Source organism: Papio anubis, chromosome 2 (genome assembly GCF_008728515.1).
Source record: "Papio anubis isolate 15944 chromosome 2, Panubis1.0, whole genome shotgun sequence".
In the NCBI taxonomy this organism is placed as follows: Eukaryota; Metazoa; Chordata; class Mammalia; order Primates; family Cercopithecidae; genus Papio; species Papio anubis.
In genome coordinates, this window is record NC_044977.1 from 164,534,604 (window position 1) to 164,557,814 (window position 23,211).

The 23,211-nt window shown below is 35.5% G+C and overlaps 1 protein-coding gene across 6 annotated transcripts in view; it reads right to left on the reverse strand.

Annotated features, from left to right (window-relative positions):
• The window catches only part of SATB1 (SATB homeobox 1), a 103,540-nt gene that overhangs the window by 51,642 nt on the left and 28,687 nt on the right, over positions 1-23,211 (reverse strand). For all 6 annotated transcript variants that reach the window (XM_009201771.2, XM_021933865.2, XM_003895156.5 and 3 more), the window contains exons 5-7: positions 22,366-22,489; positions 4,245-4,356; positions 1,530-1,984 (exon numbers count right to left, since the gene is read on the reverse strand). In XM_009201771.2, coding sequence (XP_009200035.1) covers positions 1,530-1,984; positions 4,245-4,356; positions 22,366-22,489 — 691 coding nt within the window. The remainder of the gene's footprint in view (positions 1-1,529; positions 1,985-4,244; positions 4,357-22,365; positions 22,490-23,211) is intronic.

The following is a 23,211-nucleotide window of genomic DNA, read 5'->3' on the forward strand; positions in this document are numbered from 1 at the left end:
AACTGCCCTTTTAAAAACAGACAAACGTACAAAAAAAAAAAAAAAAAAAAAAAAAAAGATGAATCAACTGAAAACAAACACTGAATTAGAGGCTTTGTCAGGTCTCCTAACTCCCCATCTAGTTAAGGCAAGCCAAAAATAAGTCACAGCTGGGATTCTCCTAGGTATGGAAACTCTGCCAACTAGGAATTAATACTAGATTATTTCTGTACCAGAATTTTATTCTTATAATCATAATCACATAATAAACAAAGTAACTTAAATATGAAAGGAAAATGGGAGTCAGGCCAAAAAATAAGATAAATTGACAAAAGAAAGAACAGCGGTAAAACAAAAAAGTTGAAAAGGCATAATGTCCTCATTCTAATTAAAGTTATGTGGTTTTTCATTTTTTTTTGTTTGTTTTGGTTTGGTTTTTTGTTTTGTTTTGTTTTAGTGTACCTGGGCCAAAAATAAACACCATATATATAATGTATCATACTAGTTTCAAAACAAAGAAAAAAATTATTCTCATTCACAGTTCAATAGAATGCGTTTACGGCTTCTCAAATATCTTTATCTTGTCACCTCTCATATACATCACTTTTTTCCCACGACCCTCTTAAACATCTTCCACGCTGATAGACAGTATCTTCACAGGAATTGGGCCAGGAAGACAAAGTTGTGCACATTAGGGGTATCAATAAGCAGGCAGTGAGGTCTCTACAAATGGGTCTGCAAACTAAGGCCTGCCAGCCACACTTACTCCATGGCCTGTTTTGTAAATAGTTTTACCGAGATACTACCATACCCGGTGCCATTCATTTATTGTCTGTGGCTGCTTTATTACTCTACAGTGTAACTGAGATTTTTTGTGTTTCAAAACCTAAAATATTTACTATCTGGTCTATAACAGAATAAAGTTTGCTGATGCCTGGTCTAGACAATGAAGTTTGGAAGACAACAGCATGAGGGAGAGCACAAAGCTTACCAACATATTATGTTAATACGTCATATAGTATTTTTTCAAAATGATTGCTTAGAATTAAGTGGATTATTGCTTCCAAGGTGTTAACAACGACGACGACGATGATGACAACACTGCTGTGGAACTTTAACAGGGAACATTTATATACCTAAGTTTGATATGGGCAGTAACATAACATACATGGGAAAGACGATAGGCTAGAAGCCTGGAATCCTGCCAATGGCCTTGACCAAGTCATGAAACTTTTCTTATCTACTATAGTTTAAGATTCCATTATATAAAAGCACAAGTAATGCCAGTTTAAAACATGTTTGACATTTAATTAGTCTTTCAAAGCCCCTGAATTGGGATCAATCTGCACATAGGTTTCCCTTGATTCAGAAGTGTATCATAGGAAAAGGCGTGATAAAATTGAGGCTCCACTAGGAATAGGTAATATGATCACATGCAGAGAGACAGAAAATGTTAGTACAGAAGTAAAATAATAAACTTCAGTTATAGATGGGACTAAAGAGAGAGAAAAGAGGAGACAACACAGAACCATTTACCAAACACAACTGACCTGAGTTCTGTTAAAAGCCACACGTGCAAATACTGCCTGGGAGATTCCTGCTCGTTTCAGTTCATCGCGTACCCACTGGTAGATTTCGGAAGACACCTCTGTGTTGGTCGAAACCTGTTGCTCCAAAGGCTTATTCATAGATCTACTGACAGGGGGAGGGTGGTTCAAGTATTGTTGGTTTAAGGACTGCTGGGCTAAAAGTCTATTCACTGCATACTGCTGGTTCAGCAGCTGAGCCATCACCAGCTGCTGGTTGACCAACTGAGGACTGATAGGCGTTGATACGAGCCCAGGGTGCAGGTTTGGAAGAGGGGTCCGGACAGAGGGCTGGCTGCCATGGGAGAGCTGCGCAGGAGATGGAGGCTGCTCGGCCGTGTTCCCTGGAACTGGTTGCTGTCCAAAATTGACATGATTGGCGCCTTGCTGGGATAGCTCAGAAAGACTATCCATTTCAACTAAAGAGGACAAAAAGTAAAATCACATTTAGCCAGCGATGATTAGCATTGATAAAGATTTCTAATCACTTCCTAAATTAAAAAAGGGTAGGCACAGGGCACACCCCAAATCCAAAAAAACCAAGAAAATTTCAAGTTGCAACTTACCAGGCTGTGTTTTTTCTCTCCTTTTCTGAACAATTCTACAAACTTTGGAAGTGGGACAGCACTCCTAATCTCATTTTTAAAAAGTGGTTTAGATTTAAGGCATAAAATCAATGATATCCAAATTCTTTCCGACTAGTTGTTCACTCTCACTTATTACCCCAAGAAGGCTTATAAGCAATATTTTTTAAAAAATGGCTTCTAAAAGAATGTCATTTGCTTAATGACAACTAAAAACAGTTAGCTGAGAAAATAAACTTATAATAAGCGACTAAAAATTTTACAAATATATTCTCATGGTATTCATTAACTTTAGTACTCTAGGAAAAAGGTGTAGAAGAAAAAATATGACGTAAAATGTTACCTACTTTCAATTTTTACCTAGCAGTGAATAGAAGGAGTTAACGTAATAAATAAAAATGGGCATAATAGTAAGTGCATATTGAATTCTTGCTGAATATCATATATGCCTTGTTTCATTTTAATTCTAACCATCATGGGCAGTAGGTATATCTGGAAATACTTTTTAGAATAAAGCAAGTGATTTATTGTATATCAAGCCAGCATACCCAGTGTTGCTAAGATCCAAATGTTTTTCTTCAGGAAGCTATGGCCATCACCAGATGCTAAAGACAATCTTGCAGGGAATCGTTCTGGTACAATGGTGATGCTGTCATGATTTTGCAATTTATTCCCACCTACCCAGGATGAATGCTTCTCCCTTGGCTAGGTTCCTCATATGGATTGGCTGAGCATCATCTCTAAGTGTGTAAATGCTTTTCTGTACGAGGAGGAGACTGGTTCGATGCTCTTGGCTGGAAGGGCTGAGCATGAAGCTGTACATAAACAGGAGTTTCCAAATTGTACAGAGACTTCCCATGTATAGACTCTAGTTTGATTTTAATCATCAATTCTCTTTTCATTAAATATGCAGGTTTCACATTTAGAGGAACTTTATCATAGTGCTATAGCTCCTGATATATGCAAAATATAACTAAGAATTGGGGAAGAAACCTTCAGTTTCTACCAGTGATATCAGCCCAAGTGTGCCATTCACAGAGAGTAGTAATTCAAGCAATTATTCCAAAAATGATGCATTGTCTTCATTACAGCCTTAAGCTATAAAAGGCAAAGAATCCATTTTGGTAGATGGATGGTTTTTCTTCAAATATTAAGAGCTAAAACATGCTCAAAATTTGGGTTTCTTATTGCTTAAAAAATTTTTAGAAAAAAAGTTATTAAATGAATGTAAAGAAATAAACAGAAATAGATTTAAAACAGGACATAATGCCCATTCCTGTATTATTTTAAAATGTATGTTTTGGAGGGTACAAGTAGGTGAAAGAGAATATTAATAAAAATTAAAACATTAACCTTAATCACAGTGTTTGCTTCTGTGAACATTAACAAACTCAACAGGGAGAAAATGCCATCATCTAAATGCTTAGGTACCATACACAACTTTTATCTGTCATTTTACACTGCAGATAATTTTAGTGTACTTCTTGTATAACAAATATTCACCTAAAGTTATGTGTTAAGATAGAATGCTCTCTTGGAATTAAAAGTTTAGAAATGATGCAATAATTGCTCTGGTATGAATGGTAAAGCAGTATGCTTATCAAAGTGCCCATCGATGGGGGCTGGGGAGTTAGAGCTATAAAAATCACTTGATCTCTATTGTGGAAACTATAAATATAGTTTAAGAAGTTTAATTTCCTTAAAAATTGGGTGTAAAAGTAGGGACTTTCTCATTCAACCAGACAAAAACAAAAAACCTAAAAGCATGACTTATCACTGAAAGAAATCACAGCTAATATTAGCTATTCAAGGCCTGGTTAGGTCTTCACTGAGATGTTAAAAAATGACAGCTCCCCTCCTAACGCCTCGATTTTCTGCATGTCTGACAACCAAGTCAGTTTGGCTGATTTAAACACAAACATTTATTGAATTTAATTATCTCATTATACTCATACCCACTTCCCACCCCCAAAGAAACATTCTAAATTGATCTCTAATTGGGCAATCAAAAGACCTGGCTTTAGATGTGACTTTGATAAACCCCCAAATGACACGTAATGGTATGTAGCCACTGCTGCAATGTTTTTTTGCTTACCCATCATATCTTTTGTCTTCTTGAAATGTTTGTACCACCTTCCAAATTCTTGACATTTTGCTGCTGAGACATTTGCATAGTAAGTACTGTTCACAATGGAAGAAATCATACTCTGCATGAAGAAGGGGGGAGAACATTTGTAATACACAGCGGCACAAGATGGAACACAGAAATGATCTCAATTGTGGCAACTGTATTTTTTTTAATCAACTGAGTACCAATACATTTTGGTTTCTCACTTTAGCCTAAAGCTTCGACTTCTTAAAATTCATTAAGTAGATCATCAAATGCTTATTTAAGTAGAAAGCAACAGCCCACTGAGACCAGTATAGAGCTATCAAACCCACAGACTTTGCTTTAGCATTTACTCAATCTCCATCAATGTCATCCATTCCTAGGCTGTCAAACTTCCACTGGTCCCAGTAAATCCAAACACATGAAGATGACTTTATAATTGTGATTCATAAATATATGTGACTTTGTGATTTTTTGACTGGACTCTACATCCTTTCTACTCAAAGTATAGACCAGGGACCAGCAATATGGGCATCACTTGGAAGCTTGTTAGAAATGCAGAATCTTGGGCCCTACCCCAGACCAGTGCACTCAGCACCTGCATTTTACCAAAGTCCCCAGGGGATTCGCACGTATATTAAAATTTGAGAAACAGCACTTGCGCTTTCCAGTCTATTATTTGGATTCAAAGTGGAGGTGCATTAACACTGATCAAAGGTTAACTGATCGTATTTGAGAAGAAACAAACTATTCACAGAGATCCTTTATCAAGAGAAAAACATTCTGCAATCTTATTACTGGCTTCATGAATAGTAAAGCTTAAGTTCTGAATTTCAAACTGATTATAAAAATTTTAAATTTATACATTTCATGCTTCTCAATTTCTCAAGGATACCACAAAACCATGACCTACTGTGACTTTTCTTTATCCTGCTTTTAATAAATGCCCTGAAAACAGTGTCAGCTCTTTAACACACAAAAATGAAGAAAGACATGATTTTAATGTATTACTAAGTAGGGGTTTTTTTAAAAAATGAAGAAAAACATGATTTTAATACTAGGAGGATTTTAAAAAAAATCTTTTTCAATCTTCCCAGCAAATTTTGGTTATGTTAATTTCAAGGACTAAATTCATCGTCCATTTTAACCCGTTACCCATATTCTCTAGTAACAGCTAACTTAACTCCCTACCGAGTCTTAGGAGTAAGATTTTGCAGCACCAATCTATCACTCAACCCTATTTGCAGAAACAGAACTCACATTTTAGACATCAGTTGGTCTATTGTGAAACAGTTTATAGAAGGCAGTACTGTTCAAAAGGCAGTGAGCAACCAGAAAAGCCAGTTTGGGGAAAAAAGTATTTTTACATAATTATCTTCTTTAAGTTACCTCTAATGTAAAGCTCTTTCAGTTATTATTCATTCTCCTGACATCCACCATCAGTGTTAATTCTGTAGCATGCACACATTTCCGGAATATGTAAATTTGGGGGATCTCTAAAGAACTTCCAGTGAAGGATAAGCTGGAGTCGCATTATTTATGTAAAACACAGCTATCTTTCCTAAGAGGCACTGTGATATCTTTTTTTTTTTTTTGACACTTTCTACTTTATAGTCATTTTCACATTTTATATCTCTAAAAAGACATTCTTAATGTGTTCATGATGCTCTGCCATTAATCCAATAGCTTGCAATTTCACTAAGAGCCTCCCACAGTCCACAGTGTAAAAAGACACTTAGCAAAGTTGCCAAAACCAGAGCCAGAAGATTACCTGATCTGTCAGCTTCAATCTCACTTACTCTCTTGTAATAAGGGATCAATAAAGTCAGACACTAATAAAAACTATTGAGATCGCTGATGGATAATGGTGATTCTTCTGCAAATGGATGACAGTTGATGTTCTTCCACTCTGGTCCAATTTTTAAAAAAATTATTACTCTTTATCTAGATATTCTGGCAGTTTCTTAAATGTTAATATAATAATACACATAAGTTTTAGATGTGGTTTATGTTTTACTTTTTAGAAGTGTATAGAATATCCAAATTTTGCTGAGGTTTTTGAAAAACATCCAGTCTACTTCAGTTTGCCAACAGTTCTATATATGAAATTTGCTCTTTGCTGCACACCTACTATATGCCTGGCTGGTACTAAGGATGCAAAGATGGCAGAGGCATCTGCCTACAAAGATGAGGCACCTGTCATCCAAAGATGGCAGACAGCCTCTGCCTACAAGAAGTTTACTATCCATTAAGAACACAGATATGTAAATAGATCATCTCAATTTAATGTGATTTGTATATCAACAGTGGAAAATGTAAGGGATGATGGAAGGAAGAAGAATCCATGGTGTGTGTGTGAAAAAATGTCTTAAATATTATAAAACTAGACCCTATATGTAATAGTGCTATACAGTTTATTATTATCCATACATGGAAAATAATATCCATATATGCATCATCGTCAAAACTTCCCCCTACCCTACTTAACCCTAAATTGGCAGGTTCTGGGCTTAAGTGCTTTTCTGTCACATGGTGTATGCTTAGGAAACTCTGATTAATGTAAATAATAGCCTAAGCAAGACTTAAATCAAAAAGCTAATTCACAACTAATAATGCATGACAAAGCAACTTTTTGGATTCCCTATCTTTCTGTGCTTTTGAGTGACTAGGAAATATTTCCTAATTCAGGCAACTTGGAGTCATGTCTGATTTTATTGGACAATATGAAATAATCTGTCCAATTAGATTGCTCATATAGTCACTTCATGAGGAGGATGTGTGGGCGTGTCTGTGTGTGTGTTTCAGGTGGTAAAATTCCTACTAAAGGCTTAGGCATAGCATTGGAATAGACCAGTCAGCCGGTTTCAATGGCAGGAAAGAGACTGCAGAATTTTGTGGTGCACATGGCATTTGAAAAATCATATTCAATAGTGTAATCTTAAATTTAGAATATCAGGAAAAAAACACCTATTGTTTTGATAACACAAATAAAAGAAAGTCATGATTGGTAATATTTTCCTAGGTGGTGGGACGTACAGATAGTAGGCCAAGTTCCACATCAGAAAGGCTTGGGACTCTTGCGTCACTTAAAAGGAGATACTGGTTTAAAAAGACTGCACTAAGCTGTGAGTTCACACAGGTCTGGGGCACCATATTATTTTCTAGCTCAATGCCTGGCACATAATAAAATAAACACTAAATGTTCATCTGACAAAACAGAATAGAAATAAACACACATTCAAGTGAGGATGTGTCACACACTGGTAGCATGACCTTGGGTCAAACAGTTGACCATTCCATCACAACTTCCCATGCTAAATGGGAATGGTAATAGCATATACCTCATGGAGTTGTTCTGAGAATCCATCCATTCAGGCATTTTAAAAATTCATTTAGCATATACTTATATTCTACCATGTGCCAAGCACTGGGCAACTCGCTAGGAAAATGACTTGAAGAGACATACTATCTGCCCTTGGACAGACAATAAATAATAGATGTGATACAATGAGCACAGAGCCTATAACATATTATGTATAAACTGAAGAGATATTAATTACTATGACAACCCTCTGCCTCCTCCTCATCACTGGGCTTTCATTATATGATCACATTTCACATCAGGTGACTATGCTTTAAATATCAATGGAGTATCAGATAAAAGTTTCAAATGATACACAGTATTTTGAGTCTTTTTAATGTAGAATAAAGTATACTGATTAAATTATTAAGTTCCAAGTTGGGTCAAGGAATAGTAAGGGAGAACACCAAAGGGAAATATTTCATTTCTTCTCATACTCCAATTTGGTGGTGTTTTCTGAAGCTGGCCTATATCTGGTAGAAAGCATCAAGAAGGAATACCACTCCTCTGGCTTGGATGCATGACCCATGACCTCTTCCATCTCTAGCTAACAGCTGCTCATCCTTCAGGATACATCCTGGGCATCCTTGCTTCCATGAGGCCTTTCCTAACTTCCCAAACCTCCTGCACTAGAGCACTCATCCTGCTGTTTATTTTGCACTGGACTGTGGGCCTTAGGTCTCATCTCAATACATTCTGGATTCATCAGAGGGCTGGACACAAACTAGGTGATCAATGAAAAGGGTTACTGAAACAAGCCACCAGAAATCCTCTTCCCCTTTTTTCTTCCCCTTAAGGGTCAAAGATAATGGCAGCTTAACTGTGACACGAATCTTTCAAATCCATCGCTTTGGCTGTCGTGATAGAAATCATAGTTTCAAGAACCTTTGTTCACTAATTTGCAAGAGATCCCTTCCCAGGTTTTTCAAAATACATCCACACAGATGTCTCGGAAGTTGCAGTGCTCGGTGGTTATGTTATTCCAGTTCTCTCTCAGTGTCTATTTATACGAGCTATCCAAAGCACTTTGAAAAAGACACAACTTGTATGGCAAGTTTCCTATTCAGTGGCTGGTCTGTATAAAACATCAATGTTCACAGAATAAAATAAACCAACCGACAAAACTCAGTCGGTTGAAATCCCAAGTTCAAATGCTACACGGTGTACCAACCAATAAACAGGCCACAGTTTCCAGTGTTGGGAAATACAATTTCAAAGTCGGCAGAAATTGGCTGTGGGTCTCATAACCCCAGTGTGACACAATATTCTCGTCCTAGGAGCCAAGTTGTAAGCTTTTCTAAGATCCATAAAGCACATGTCTACTCCCTATGAGGAGCTTCGGTTCTTTCTGAGAGTCTGCTGAAGTTCCGATCTGAAAGAATGCCATCTTCACAGAAACCCCAGTACTCTAGAATGATACCATCTGCCACAGGCTGAGCTTCCTTTTCAGCCAAATACATTATTTATAACCTTTCTAATTGTGAAAAGGTAAGGGTGGAATTTTTCTAAAGCCTAACTTAAAGATAGATAGAACATTCTGAACCTTTGCTCTAAAATACTCTAGCTCTTTCAAATTTGAAAAACAAAAACCACAAGGAATCGGTTGAGGTTACATAATTTTTCAAAAAATTATATTCTTTTAAACCCCTGCTACAATATCATATGTACTGTAGTTATATATTTTTAACACGTTTAAAAAATGAAGGAAGATTGTTTTATTTTTTTACTTGTTCATCTTAGTAGCCAACGAAGGAGTTTTGAGAGAGGTGAGCCCTTCTCAAAAAAAGATTCATCAGCTGCGGAAAGGCAGTGATCTGATTACCCTTAAAATTGCTTTGTTGTGCCTTTAACAACAACCAAAAAAAACCACCCCAAAACAATGCTAATCAGGTTATTCAATCATTTAAACCAAAACTGTTCATGCTTTTCTGCCAAATCAACCAACCACAGCAAAATCTGTTATCTCTGATTGCTCAGCTTCCAGTCAAAAAACAGTTAACCCCCACTATACCAAAAGTTTTCCAAAATACCCTCAGAGCTCTGCATGCTCATAGAAAATAAAGAGAAAACCATGTCAGCTTTAAAGGGTAATTGGAGTGCTGTACCGTATTTGCATATTACAATATACCCTAATAAACTAAACAGCCTGTACAGGAAGCCAGCAGCTTCCTAGTATGACATATGATCTACACACTTGCTTTTTGTGCACTACTTTAAAAAAAAAAAAAAAAACACCCAGGACTGTGATATCATGATCAAAACTTACCAAGGACTAGCTGATGGCTTAGCTGAGGTGGGGAGGAGGTAGTAAAAGCATCTACAAAATGGTGGTTCACCCATGTTTAAAGCTTTCAGGCTCCATCAGCAGAGAGGGCAAGGGCTACAACATCTTATTTACACAATTATCTAAATACGATTAAACAGCTGATGGACAAATATTAAACTGGAAAATGTATAGTCATTTTAGCTTAATGTAATCCTCTTTCTGTAAACACCCAAGATGATTTTTTTCAACCAGAACAGTCCTGACATCTCATAAGCCTAAGGGTGAATAGCAAGAGATTGTTTTTGATAGTTATAAATATTCAAAAGACATGCAGACCATCTGCTTTCATAATACAGGTAAAGCAAGACTGAAATGGTGACTGCTGTATAAAAATGATTCTTTTAACAAAGTCTTCCTCTCCTTGAAAACTATAAAGACAGATGTCAAAAACTGTTTACACAGAGCAATCAGGAGCGTGCAAAATGTAATATTCCTTTTACACACAGTGCTTGCTAAAGAGATTTTTTTTTCTTTTTCTTCCCATCTGTGTGTTGCAACACATTTCTACAAGTTAAAAACATTTTTTTCAAACAGAGATCTCATGAATACCCAAAAACATGCTATCTGGTTTCTGAATGCTAATTAATTTCAACTAAGGAATCTGAATATCTTTTTTCTGTAGGAAGGAATGTATGTTTTGAATTGGAATACTCTAGAGAGACAGCAAGGGAAATAATCTTGCACAGGTTTTATTCTATAAGGAGAATTTCATGGTTCTACCTTGTTTATAATACGTATCTGTTATGTCCGTGCTTTAAATGAAAGCACATCATTCCTAATGTCTTTGGCACAAAGTCTAAAATAATTGTTTTCTGAAATAAATGGCTGCACAATGCAAAATGTGTCTTTAAAAAACCTTTAACTTCTCAGTCTGTGCATGGTGATGTGTAAAGCCCTATAGTTAATTTTCAGGGATGGAACACTAATCTTGACAGTAACCTTTTAATGTATTGTATTAATGGCGCAAAGGCATTAAGCACCTTTTTGTAATTTTCAATAAAATGAGCATTTACTGAACACTCTGTCAAACTACTGGCTTTTATTATTTTATATTTTTATTTTTTGAGACGTGCAACTTCATACATTCTAATCTCCCACCCTTTTGTGCATGTCCTGACTACCTATGGCCTGATTTTTTACAGCAGCTTTTTATCTGGCCGTGGAAAATTCAAAGGTCAAACTTTAACTTCACATCAACTCCACATTCAAATACAATTTTCACAGGAATTCCTCGTAAATGAGGTTTTCTTTTAATCTCAAAGGACACCAAATACTACAAAAACAAGCTCCAAGAGGCATCGTATGAGATATGATATATTGACAAGAAATGAATTTGTTGAAAATTAACAGGTAGCTCCCATCTGGTATTTTGGGGGTGGGAAGGACGGGAAATGGGCTTCAGTTTATGAGAGCGAATGGCAGGATTTCTAAGTGTAATATTCTGTTTGTGCTTGTTAGCTTCTGTTTCCCAAATCTTTCCCTCTGGATCCTCTATTGCTTTTTAAGCTATTCTCTTGGGAGATACAACTGGGGCATATTTGGAATCTCAATTTGTTGAGAAGAGACTAATCACTTCTAAATTTTACTTAAACTCCAGTTGTCATAGTTATGGCTCTTGCCATCTTGATCAATCCTAGTGCCTGAAAATGGCATTTTCATACAAAGTAACCCTGGCACATTGCTAAAATTGGAAACTCAGTACAAAGCTCCAAAGGAATACAAAAGGAAGCACAAAGAGAACACATCCAATTCTATTTTAATTTTCCTACTATATTTCCTAAAGATGGAAATGTGATCATATCAAAGCACAGAAATTTTATTGATTTAAATACTCGATTCATAACTTTTAAAGAAAATGTTGGTTCACAGTTTACATGGCTCTTCCCATAAAGTAACTTATATAATGCCCAGATAATATGTTCTGACCAGATTCTCTATTCTGCCCTCTTGTATAAGTACCTAGCCAGACCTTTCTTATCACACTGAAACCTTACTCAAACCAAATGAATATATTGGTAAATAGCTTAAACTATAAAATATTTTTAAAAGGTATATTAAGTGCATGTAATATTCCAAATTAACTGCACACAGGAGCTGTAACAGGAAGGGAACTGAACTAGATAATCTCCAACGTCTCCTCTTAACAGCTTTAAAAGTCTATGAAATCTGTATGTCTTCTCAAACAGAGGGACTAAAGAAGATTCAATTGTAACGCACAGTATTCATTCTCAGGTACTCACTGTGCAAATGTCTCCAACTAGAGTCTTATTTTTTAGGAAGGTTACGGCCCCACTGACATCCTGCTTATGACTACTTAAAATATACTCATTATTAAGTTAAATATTATGTTATATCCAAATAGAATTTTCACAAGTTTTTCATTAGATAAATATGAATCCAAAGAGTTTTATTTGATTTTATTGAAAAAACTGTTTCCTGATTCTGAATCTTAGGCACTACAGTATACCAATGTACCCATTTGAGAAATCTCTTTCTCTGATGCCCTTGTGTGGTTAAATCACTCATCCTCTCTAGAGATTAAAATGTCTAGTACCTGTACTTACGAATAGAAGAAAAAAAGATACCAAATTCGTGTTAAGTTCCAGAGGTCCTAAATAGAACCTTTTTTAAAAAACAAACAAACAAAAAAACCTTAAACCACAGAGCGAAAACAAGAACTAAAGTACTTCGAGCAATTCATTTTCCAAAAGTAAATATTAGAATTAGGTTCTGTAACTCTTCACAGGAGACTTTATATTATCTCTTTGCATTCCTTCTGTACGTGAGCATATTAGATTTTTAAGCCATACTGCCTAAAAATTGGGGGTAAAATATCTCCTGGCTTTTAGCTACTTATGGGGTCACAGAACTAACTTTGGAAATTACATAAAACCTATGAAAGCTGTCCCCCGTGCATTCCCAAAACTGGCTTATAATCTCAGGGTCTGCATAAAACCTTAGAGCAGATTGTGGGGTCCATGGACCCCACTCAGATCTGATCCAAGACTTCACAGATGACTGAGGGCTAAACCACAGCTTTGATTTCTGTGTTTTATTCATCGTTGTTAGCTTTCAGATAAGACTTCCCATGTCTACCAGATAAATATAAACCAATGTCACCTCTGGATTAGATCATAAAGAAAAATCAAATTAATCTGGCTTCATCTCAATCAATATTATGAAAATCCTTCACAGTATAGGAAAATGCCATCCTCTGGTAATCGTCTCATTAGAAGTTATGGTGAAATGAGAAAAATGTGTTGGAATGGGTTGTAAATCATATAATAAAGAGCTCCATCCATCACTAAACATGTGTTTTCCAGGCTGAGCTGGTGATCATGCTTAGAAGGTGGACAAACCAAGTCCCTAAGGCCCATTATGGAATGGCTGAACAGTTATCTACACTTGCAGCTCTCTCTAAATTCAGGTGACTCTAGACCTTTACACAGATGACTTTAAAACACCGTGTTGATAGCCTTAAATGGAGTCTCTTAGGCCAAATGTAGACTTTAGAACACAACTGAGGAATGGACATTGTAAGCGAACACGGGGTGATACTGTTAACATTTCCGTACTGGCAATGTCAGCATCTTTGTAAATTATCTGTTATTGAAAATTTCCCATTTTACTCTTGAATATGAGAAGAAAATAAACAAATAAAAATAACAGTAAAGAAGTGTGGGTCTCAAATATAATGCAACTGAGACAAAATGAAAATTATTAGCCAGGCGGAAATACATGTACCATTGTGGAAGAAAAATTTAAAAATTAAAAAATGCTGCATATGTTTTTAAAGCTTGTTCTTAACTGTGATGTGTAATTAGGTCTTTTTAAGCATTCAGACCTCTGAGTTCCCTGTAACTCCAAGGCTACTGTTGTGCTTACAAACGTGTAAGTTTAGTACACATATTCATGAACATTATCAAACATATAAAAGTATGAGACAGCTTGGAATGTCAGTAGGTTTTCTTAAGAGAAAAATTCAGAAGTGATTTGTTCTTTGTTAGGTAAAAATACAGAATTAAGTATAACAGAAAAATATTTCATGAGATAGGATACTGTAGATAAAAGTATCTATAGAGTACTATTAATACAACCACTGATGTGCTATATTGGTTTATGAAATAAACATCTGCAAATCCTACAAGGTTAAGTCTGACAAATATTCCCGAGTTCCTACTGTGTGTCAGGATCTATGACAGTGATGAATACAACTTAGTTCCTTTGGGACAGTCAATTACAGTGCACACAGACAGCCTAGTTAGTCCACAGACTATTTCAGAACAATGTGGAAAATGCTACGATGGGCACATAAGGAGAGAACAGAACCTTGGGTGCTGGGAGTACAGGCGAGGTTAGTTAATGGAAAAGATACTGGCAAAAGCTCACCTCTTGATAACGGTCCCATCTTTATTCTACTTGACATTGTCTAGTCTAGGGTATCATATTTGCTAAACTTCCAAATCGATTTATTTAAAGTACAAGCTTCAGTCTTCCACTTCCATTTTAAAATACATCATAACTTTATAATGATTCCAAGTGTTCCTTAACGTTGAGTTTGAGTTATAATATAGTCCTTTAATTTTTTCACAAATGAAAAGTATTTGGTTGTTTTCACTAAAAATGAAGATTGCACCAAAATCTTCCATGTAGCCAGAGAGTTACTTAGACCATGTGGCATGTGCAAGTGGGATTTCAAACTCTCAATGCCCACATTTTAGAAAAACAACTAGTTATGGCACACTTTAGGACTGAAAACTGTTCTAAATGTTTTCTAAGTACCAGCTCATTTAATTCTCAAAACAAGACTGAGAAATTGGTACTATTATCTTCCTACTTGACAGATGAGAAAATTGAGTCATGGAGTCAGCTGCCCAAGCTCATATAGCTGGCCACAACAGAACGCACATTCCTGATTCCTACAATGCTGGGAGCTAATTAAAGGGATGCTAGAGAGCAATGACAAACAAAAACACACAAAAAGTAACAGAATGAAGTTGTTGAAGAAACGCCATTACTCTAAAGAAATAGTCCCATTAAAAAGTAAAAAGAAAACTAGATCAAGCTGTGTCATATGTTATCATAACCCAGGAGTTTCAACACAGAGAAGAGTCTCATTGCGACATTTCACAAAGTTAATACTTGTTACATTTCTGAACTGCCTTGGAACAAATACCAGGTGGACAGTAAAATGGGACAAGCCTGAGACAGTGGTATCCAGTAATGAAGTATCATGTCTTGTTATTCAGATAAGAATGTGATCTCAAATAGTGCTAGCAATTAAAAACTTTACTCTTTTCTTAACTTCCAACCTATCAACTGGTTTGCATCTTCAACCTGAGTCAACTAAATTAGATTAGCATTTCTATGGGAAAATATTACAATAGAAAATAATCAATTTTTTTTAAGAGAGAAAGATGATGATGAAAGAGAACAAAGTTTCAGAGTAAGAATGAGAGAAAAAGACTGCTAAAGAAGTCAGCGAGCCACCTTCTCTGCCATGAGGAATTCTGCAACCTTATGAACTGTCCATGGTGAAACTCCAGCACCCCAGAAGACTGCATATTAGAACACAATGCAATCTTATATTTCTGTAGCGCCCTTCAAGCAAGCATCCCAGGGTGCTTTACAATCATTATGAGTTAAAATTAAAACTGAAGCACACACAATTCCTAATAGAATCATTTTAAAAATGCTAAACAGAACAAATAACTTTTAAGTCTAGATTTAAAAGTCCCAACAGCCAGAGCGTTCCTTGCTTCAATTGGCAATGAGCTGCAGAACCAGGGCTGAGGCTCTCCTCTGTTATGTTAAAGGCTCTCTTATGTTTTTTATACTCAGAGCACGTTATAATCAAGCAGTTTCCAACGAAAGACGGGGAAATTGAGTTCGTGTATCTGTTTGTTTTGATTATCTGGATTTTTTTTTTTTTTGGAGTGGGGGGTTGTTTATGAGTTTGCCCAAATCTGGCATGAAATGAAGCAGATCTATAAAGCAAATCCAGATAGAGCCCAATTTGAAGTTTCAGTAGTAATTGAGGAAAAAAGATGTCTAAAATATACGCTAAAACTAGTTCTGTTTTAGCAAGAAAATCAGTTTGGTTAGCATGATTTGCCTAAGCTGTTTTTTAAAACCATTAGAAAATAGCATTTAATAGGCTTTCTCTCAGGCCATGTCTACTCCTAAGTCTTGGGAGTATTTATTATTCTAAGCATCAGACAAAAAAAGGGGAAAAATACTCTCATGATATGGTAATTTTCCTTGCATTAGTGATTTTGAGGTCAAAGGAAACCTGTTCAGATCTGAAACAAGGCACAGGTAAAAAATCTATTAAGTGAAAATAAAGTAGTTACACATTGTTAAGCACTCTCTAAATTGGCATGGCTTAAACTCTTTTATGTTTTACTATTGTGAAAAGATAGTGGCTATAACATATTTGAAATCAATCCATTTTAAGTTAGATGCTTTATTAAGTTTGGCTTTTTTGATTAATATATCTGAAAGGTTACAGAGAGCTAACATCAAGCTACAATAAAATCCTTATGTATCTAAGTCATCTAAAAATGAGCCTGATATATTAGATTCAAAAAGGAAAACTTGCAATTTGGAGGACAATTCTGTTGTAGATTATACATATTATAATATTAACACAGAGCAGACATCTCACTAAGTTGAAAAAGGAACTAGAATGATGTCATGACTGGTTCAAAAGACGAGGCAAAAAAATTATTTGACATAAGTTTTGCAATTCACACAACTACCCATATAAGACAGGTTTACCATTTCCTTTATGGATCCCACCATTACAGTAATACAATTGCTGAAAAGTGGTCATAATACCCAATTAGTATCAAGTACTTTAGTGCCTGGCAAGGCAGACATTTATAATCTGAGATTCCCATGGTCAGTAGGGTAAAAACTAAGGAAAGTTTTGTAATTTTAAAAAGGAAAGAAGATTCTCTGTAGAGCTTTTCTTCAAAATATATGATGTTTTAACATAAGATAATTTTATACTGGGAAGGGGCAAGTATAAAATCGTTCCAGCTCAGTTCAAACAGGAATCATTTTATTTTAAAATGGAGCTGCTCGGAAAAGACTCGTTCATTGGATCAGGCCAGTCTGATGACTGGAGTCTGTATTTCCAAACGGACCTAAGAAATTCATCTGCCCACTATTTCTAATGAAAATGCCTAATGTTATCTTGGGGTTCAAAACAAAGGGCTATTAGCATAATTATGCCTACTGGTCTTGAGGATACAAAAGAATAGGAAAGAGAAATAACTGCACAGAACTATACTGGCAAATCTTCTAGAACATCCCAAATGCCAAGTTATCCCAAAAGTCAGCTCCTGTCTAGATCACCCGTGATTAGGGGCTTGAAATGACAGCAATGTACTTTTAAAACAAGACAATATACAAACAAAAAATCAAAGACACAAAACCAAAACACGTTAAAGAAAATTTTCAGCAATGAGAATAAATACACTTGGAAAACTACAAGTAGTTATCAGTACTTTAGAAAAATCAAAGTGTATTATAAAACCTACCCAATTCATCCGAGAGGCTTTCATTTTGTCTTTTTTAAACTTCTTTTATCTGTGGTATGTGATGAAAGGGCTACTTGGTGAAGCTCACAGGCTCTGGGTATGAAGTCTTACTCTTCTGCTTCACCAGCAATGCAGCCATGGACACTCATGTCAACATTCTGTGCCTCAGGTTCCTCATTTAAAAATGGGGATATAAGACTATATCCTACTTAGGGGGACCAAAGGCACTCTCGATACATCAGAAGCACTAAATGAAAGTGTAATACTATTATTTCAACTAATAAGATGTTATATCCTTAACACTACATAGGAAATGGAATGCCTGGCATACGGCAGATTGTCAATACATACTTTTGAATATATGAATGTGAACAAATTTCATATGTTAGACTCTCACGTGAAATGCAATATATGAACACTGATGCTGGCTATTCTCTTAAGAATGTGATTACTAAAGCTGACTTAAAATTTTAAGAAACATGTTATTTCAGTCCAAAAACTGAAATAAAGTACAGTTTATTAAAAACACATTTATATAACATGATAGATTTGTAATTGTTGCTCCAGTATCATTTACAATCCAGACTGAAAATCAACTAAACACGTACGTGTATTTAATTCCTATGGAAATGACTGTCACATTTCAGGAGAGCAATGCTGAAGCTAAGCTTCAGGAGTATGGGGTAGTTTCTTTTTAAAATCTATTTTGCCATTAATAAATAAATTGTCCAACATATTTGAGATCCTAGGATGCTGTGAATAAAAGGAAAATTGGAAAATCACCTTTCTCAATATTACTTCTAAATGTAATGTTCAAATTTAAATTGATTTTATATGTATTTTGCTACTTGAAAATAAAAATAACACTTCTCACCCACTCTATATGACTTGGCTTAAAGATATCTTTTCCAGGTGAGAAATAAGATAGAAAATAATTCAATGCCTTAAAAATGTGAAAGTTGTGACGTGTGTGTGTGCACGTGCATGTGTGTATATATGCCCATGTGTGTGGTGACAGAGGAAAGGTAAAATTGTGCAAATCAGATCAAGACCTCCATGAAATACTTGACCTAAACATTTTTAGAAGGAAGACATTATGCTGGTAGAATAGTTGACCTTTTACTTAACAAAATGGATCTACACTGTATCAGAATGTATATATATTTATCTAGTATTTAAATGCAATTTCTAAAACTCCAGGTAAAATAAGCATCAAAATGTAATGTTTTATTATAAATAGAAATGTTTACTTTTTAAATTCCCAATTTTTCTCCCAAATCCATATCCTCAAAAGTTTTATGACTACAGGCTTTCTGGTCCCCAAATCAGAATTTATTCTCTCCTTAGCTGCAGTTTAGAATGCAACATTCAACTTATCTAACCACATCCACCGAAAAAAACAAAAGTAACAACAAAACATCTAACCTCAGACCTATAATGAGCTAAGCGTTTCTTATGTCTTAGAACATTTTACAAAAATAAAAAAACACGTGGTACAAAGAATTTAATAAATTAGTGTCAATCTATTTGGGCAGATTTATGATAGGAAAGTGATAACAGAAATAAAGGTATGAGTTGTAAATCAAACCAAGCCCATTTACGGAATTTCTGTAGCTGGAGAACACCTTATGAATATTAGCAAAGAAAACATTATTGTACCCAAATGTAAATATTCCTTTTTTTTTTTTTTTGAGATGGAGTCTTACTCTGTCACCAGACTAGAATGCAGTGGTGCGATCTTGGCTCACTGCAACCTCCGCCTCCTGGGTTCAAGTGATTCTCCTGCCTCGGCCTCCCAAGTAGCTAAATCAGCACTTTAAAATTTATCACAGGCAAGGACATAGGCTTAGCAAGTCAGGACTTGTGTTAGTCATTAACCGGCACCGTGACTTTAATCTCCAGGGACACTGGCTCCTTCAACTGTCAAAGGGAGGAGCCTAGGAAGGATAATCCCTTCTGGTTCTAAGAATCCAAGTTCAAATGGACATTTGCTTACCAAGTATTAGACAATCGTCCTAAGAGCACAGGAGGTAGGGCTTATTCAACACCCGAGGCAAAATCCTGGTGGCTCCCCAGTTCCACTCCTCCTAGCCCCTGCTCTATAAAAGGAATTTACCTGCCCACAGGGTGAACTTTCTACTAACCATAATATTTAGGGACCCTGTAGCCATACTTGCTACTGGAGTACTTTATCATATTCAACAAAATAAAACCCTTACTGTACAGTAAAATGTGTATGCTGAATTGCACGCTAAAGTTTCTCTCGCATGAATGAATCAACACTCTATAGGGGAAGAAAGGGCTTAACACTTGGCATTTCTTGGTGTTAGGTCCCATTTTGCACAAGACTGAGGCCATATTTATTTGCTAGGCTTTTTTCACCATGACCATCTTCATCACCAAACCTTAACCATAGGAAAAAGAGTAGTTTTGTCAAACTCGGCATATACTTTGGACATAGGCTTTAGGGAACTTGCATCTCTCATCTTAATAACTCTAGACAGAAAAACATAATAAAGAAGCACAAAGAATACAGTTTATATTGAAAACATTCTGACTGGAGTATCAGATTCATAGAAAAAGAGAAGATGGTTCAGCAAAATATAAAATAACTCCCTCATTTAGAGAACAATTTACATTTTTTCATACTGTTAAATATTAAATTAATTTCAAATATTTGCTTTCACTGCTAAACTATGCATAATTTTTAGAAGTTTTTTTAAGGAAAAGAATACTGTAATTATAATTGATGTTGAAATTGTAGCCTAGTTCCATCACTTAATGATTACAGTGAGGTATCCAGCCACAGGAGGCCATGTATCTGCAAACCTCTCTCTACAGAAATTCATCAATGTATGACTCCAAAACCAAGTCCTGAATTACATTTTGTCATTCTACTTAATGTTATAATTGTCTGTATGCAATTCATTTTCTATGATAACATTAAGTAAATTCACAATTCTATTTATAAGTTATAGCGAGGTGGAGTTTATTGGCTGAATGTTGATGTCATTTAACAATTAGTTCTCACTGACTGTATCAATAAATATCTGTACCGACATCCTCTTCTTCAGCTCATAGTAAATGCCTTAAGTCTTCGTCTGAATATGCTTCCACGATCAATGGGACATTTAGTAACATAAAGACACATGCGATTCCAGTACTGGGTGTTTATATTATGTTTTAACTGAGTTTTTAACAAGTTTATTTCTAGATCATTTCAAATTTTCAAATGTTAGCAACCACGTAACATGTTATCTGGAGTTGTCTGTGAAACAAAGTCCCAGAAGTAAGAGTCACCCCTTTATTCTATCATCCTATTGATTTAATTGTTTAATTAATTTAAATTATTTTTATTTGATGGTTATAAATTCCTATCCTCTCTATTCCAAGGGTGAGAGAGGGAAGATAGGAGATCAGCAGAAGGTGTAACTGAAATGACAAAAAAGAGTTTTCTCTGAATTGCAAGAAATGGACACTTAGCAATACAGAGAATATGTAAACTGTGGCTATAGCTTATTTTAGAAGAATATAGAAAGCTATTAAATATAAACTTAATTCATTTGCTTCATTCCTAAAATTTGTAGCAAATATCAAAGTAAAAATGTTGGAATGTAACTTAGCAAATCTGAAATGCATGGAGTTTCTATGAAACAGAAGCACAAAGCCCACAAGATTCCCTTCAAAGGTACCCAATAATCTTCATGAGCCTCATATTAGAAATACATTTTGAGAATATCTGCTACTCAGAATATAGCAGAAATACACTTTGAGATCTCTCAATTGCAGAAATGTTTACAGCAGCGTCATACAGTTCAAGTTCAAATGGCTGAGACTAATATTCAGAATTAAAACTCAAATTAAAAGAAAACATTAAAAATTTGGTAAAAATCTAGTTGGACCAACATTTTAATAATACTGTATCATGGAATGGCCTTAAAATGGGTTTGGGTACTGAGGGGATGACTGTAACATATCATATATTTACATGTGTTACAGTCATCCCCTCAGTACCCAAACCCATTTTAAGCAGCCCTTTAAGAGTAGATTCATGGCATCCTTTTTTTTTTTTTATTTGAAATCAGCTGAGTTTCATCAAAAATGATGTTTGATTTTCTGTCTATAAGCAGGTAGGCAGTCTCTATCTAGAGTTTTAGCTGCCCTCCACCAAATTTATTCTAAACAAAGAAATCAAGGAAAATAATTTAAAAATCTTTATTTCATTTCAAATATCCCTGATGGTATGACAGGTATCTCAGAGGGAAAAAATAAAATTCCACTGAAAAAAAAACCCAGAAAAGTAGTAAACCAAAGCCACAAAACTGGTCACAAAATCCTAATGAATTAACCACTATTCAACCTTTAGTTAAGGGTAATTATTTTCATAATTATTTGTACTAAAATACTTTTAATTTTTTGGTAATGAATATCCAAGAATTGTACTGTTGTTTTATTCAGATAGCACGGTGAAGTTTTACGCATTCACACTGCCACTGCCATTCCCTCTCACTGAAGCTTTGTGGGATTAGTACCACCTTGACTCTTTCTTAAATAAGGGCATTCAGGAGAATGTAGCCATCATGCTCATAGCACTCAGAAGACAAATCTAAAAATTAGCCAGCGGAGTCTTCCACTGAACTGTTTTTCCTGTAAACAGTCCTTTGGCTCTTTTCCCCAAGGGAGAAAAAGCGTATAGGCTCTGTTCACAACAAATCAGGCATATTTTAAAAGGTCACCAGTGGTCAAGTCACTTTACATTTTTGGCAGATTCTTGCTTCAGATACCAGTTGCTTTAAACCAGGGAGCTCCATCAAACCTCAAATCAGGGTTGCCCATGATGTCTTATTATTTATTACATGCTATGCTAAGTACCTGTGAAAGGGGGCACTCCTTGGCCAACGAACTCTGATTCATGTCTTTCAGTAAGTCCTTCAGAGCATTCCTCACTGTGGTGTGTGACCATTGTTCGGGAGGCAAGTCTTCTAGTTTGGGGCAACTATTTGAGACATAGATTAGAAAGGGGATTATTACAAGATTGCATCCCGCTGCAGAACATTCCTTTAAGACAGACAGATTTCATTTTGCGCATCAAACAGATGCATCTGGAGATTGCTCTCGGTCTCCTGATTGTTCCGATTAGTTAATTACTTTATACAACACATCTGCTGTATCGATGCATGAATTATACATCAGCTGCCTGTGGTGGCTATTTTTTCATGTTACTTCTACCTTCCTGCTCTGATGCGCTTGGGAAGACAATTTAAGGTGTACTGCTTTCTCCTGAGCCATCGTGAAAAGCTTTAACGTATTAACCGATTTCCTTTCATTACTCTGTACACACGAATTAAAATCATAAAAAAATAAATAAATAAGACTGTGGTAATAGTGAATAAGACATTCTTTCACAAAATGTACACAGATGGCACTGTTCATGATATGCAAAAATATTTTTTTCTTAAGTAAACTTTATGTAAAATGCCTTCTTGTAATGCATTATTTAATTGACTAAACGTAAAAAGTCTTCTCTTTTGATAACCTGCACAAACCCACACATTTTGTGTGTGTGTGTGGGGGGGGGTTGCTTTTAAATTATACATTGAAGTTAGGAAAAAAGGCAGAAGGATAGGGTAACAAAATCAAATTGATCTGTATTAACCTTTCTGAAACACGGAGTAAAAAAAAAAAATTGAAGGTTGACCAGAGAGAGATGCTTCATTT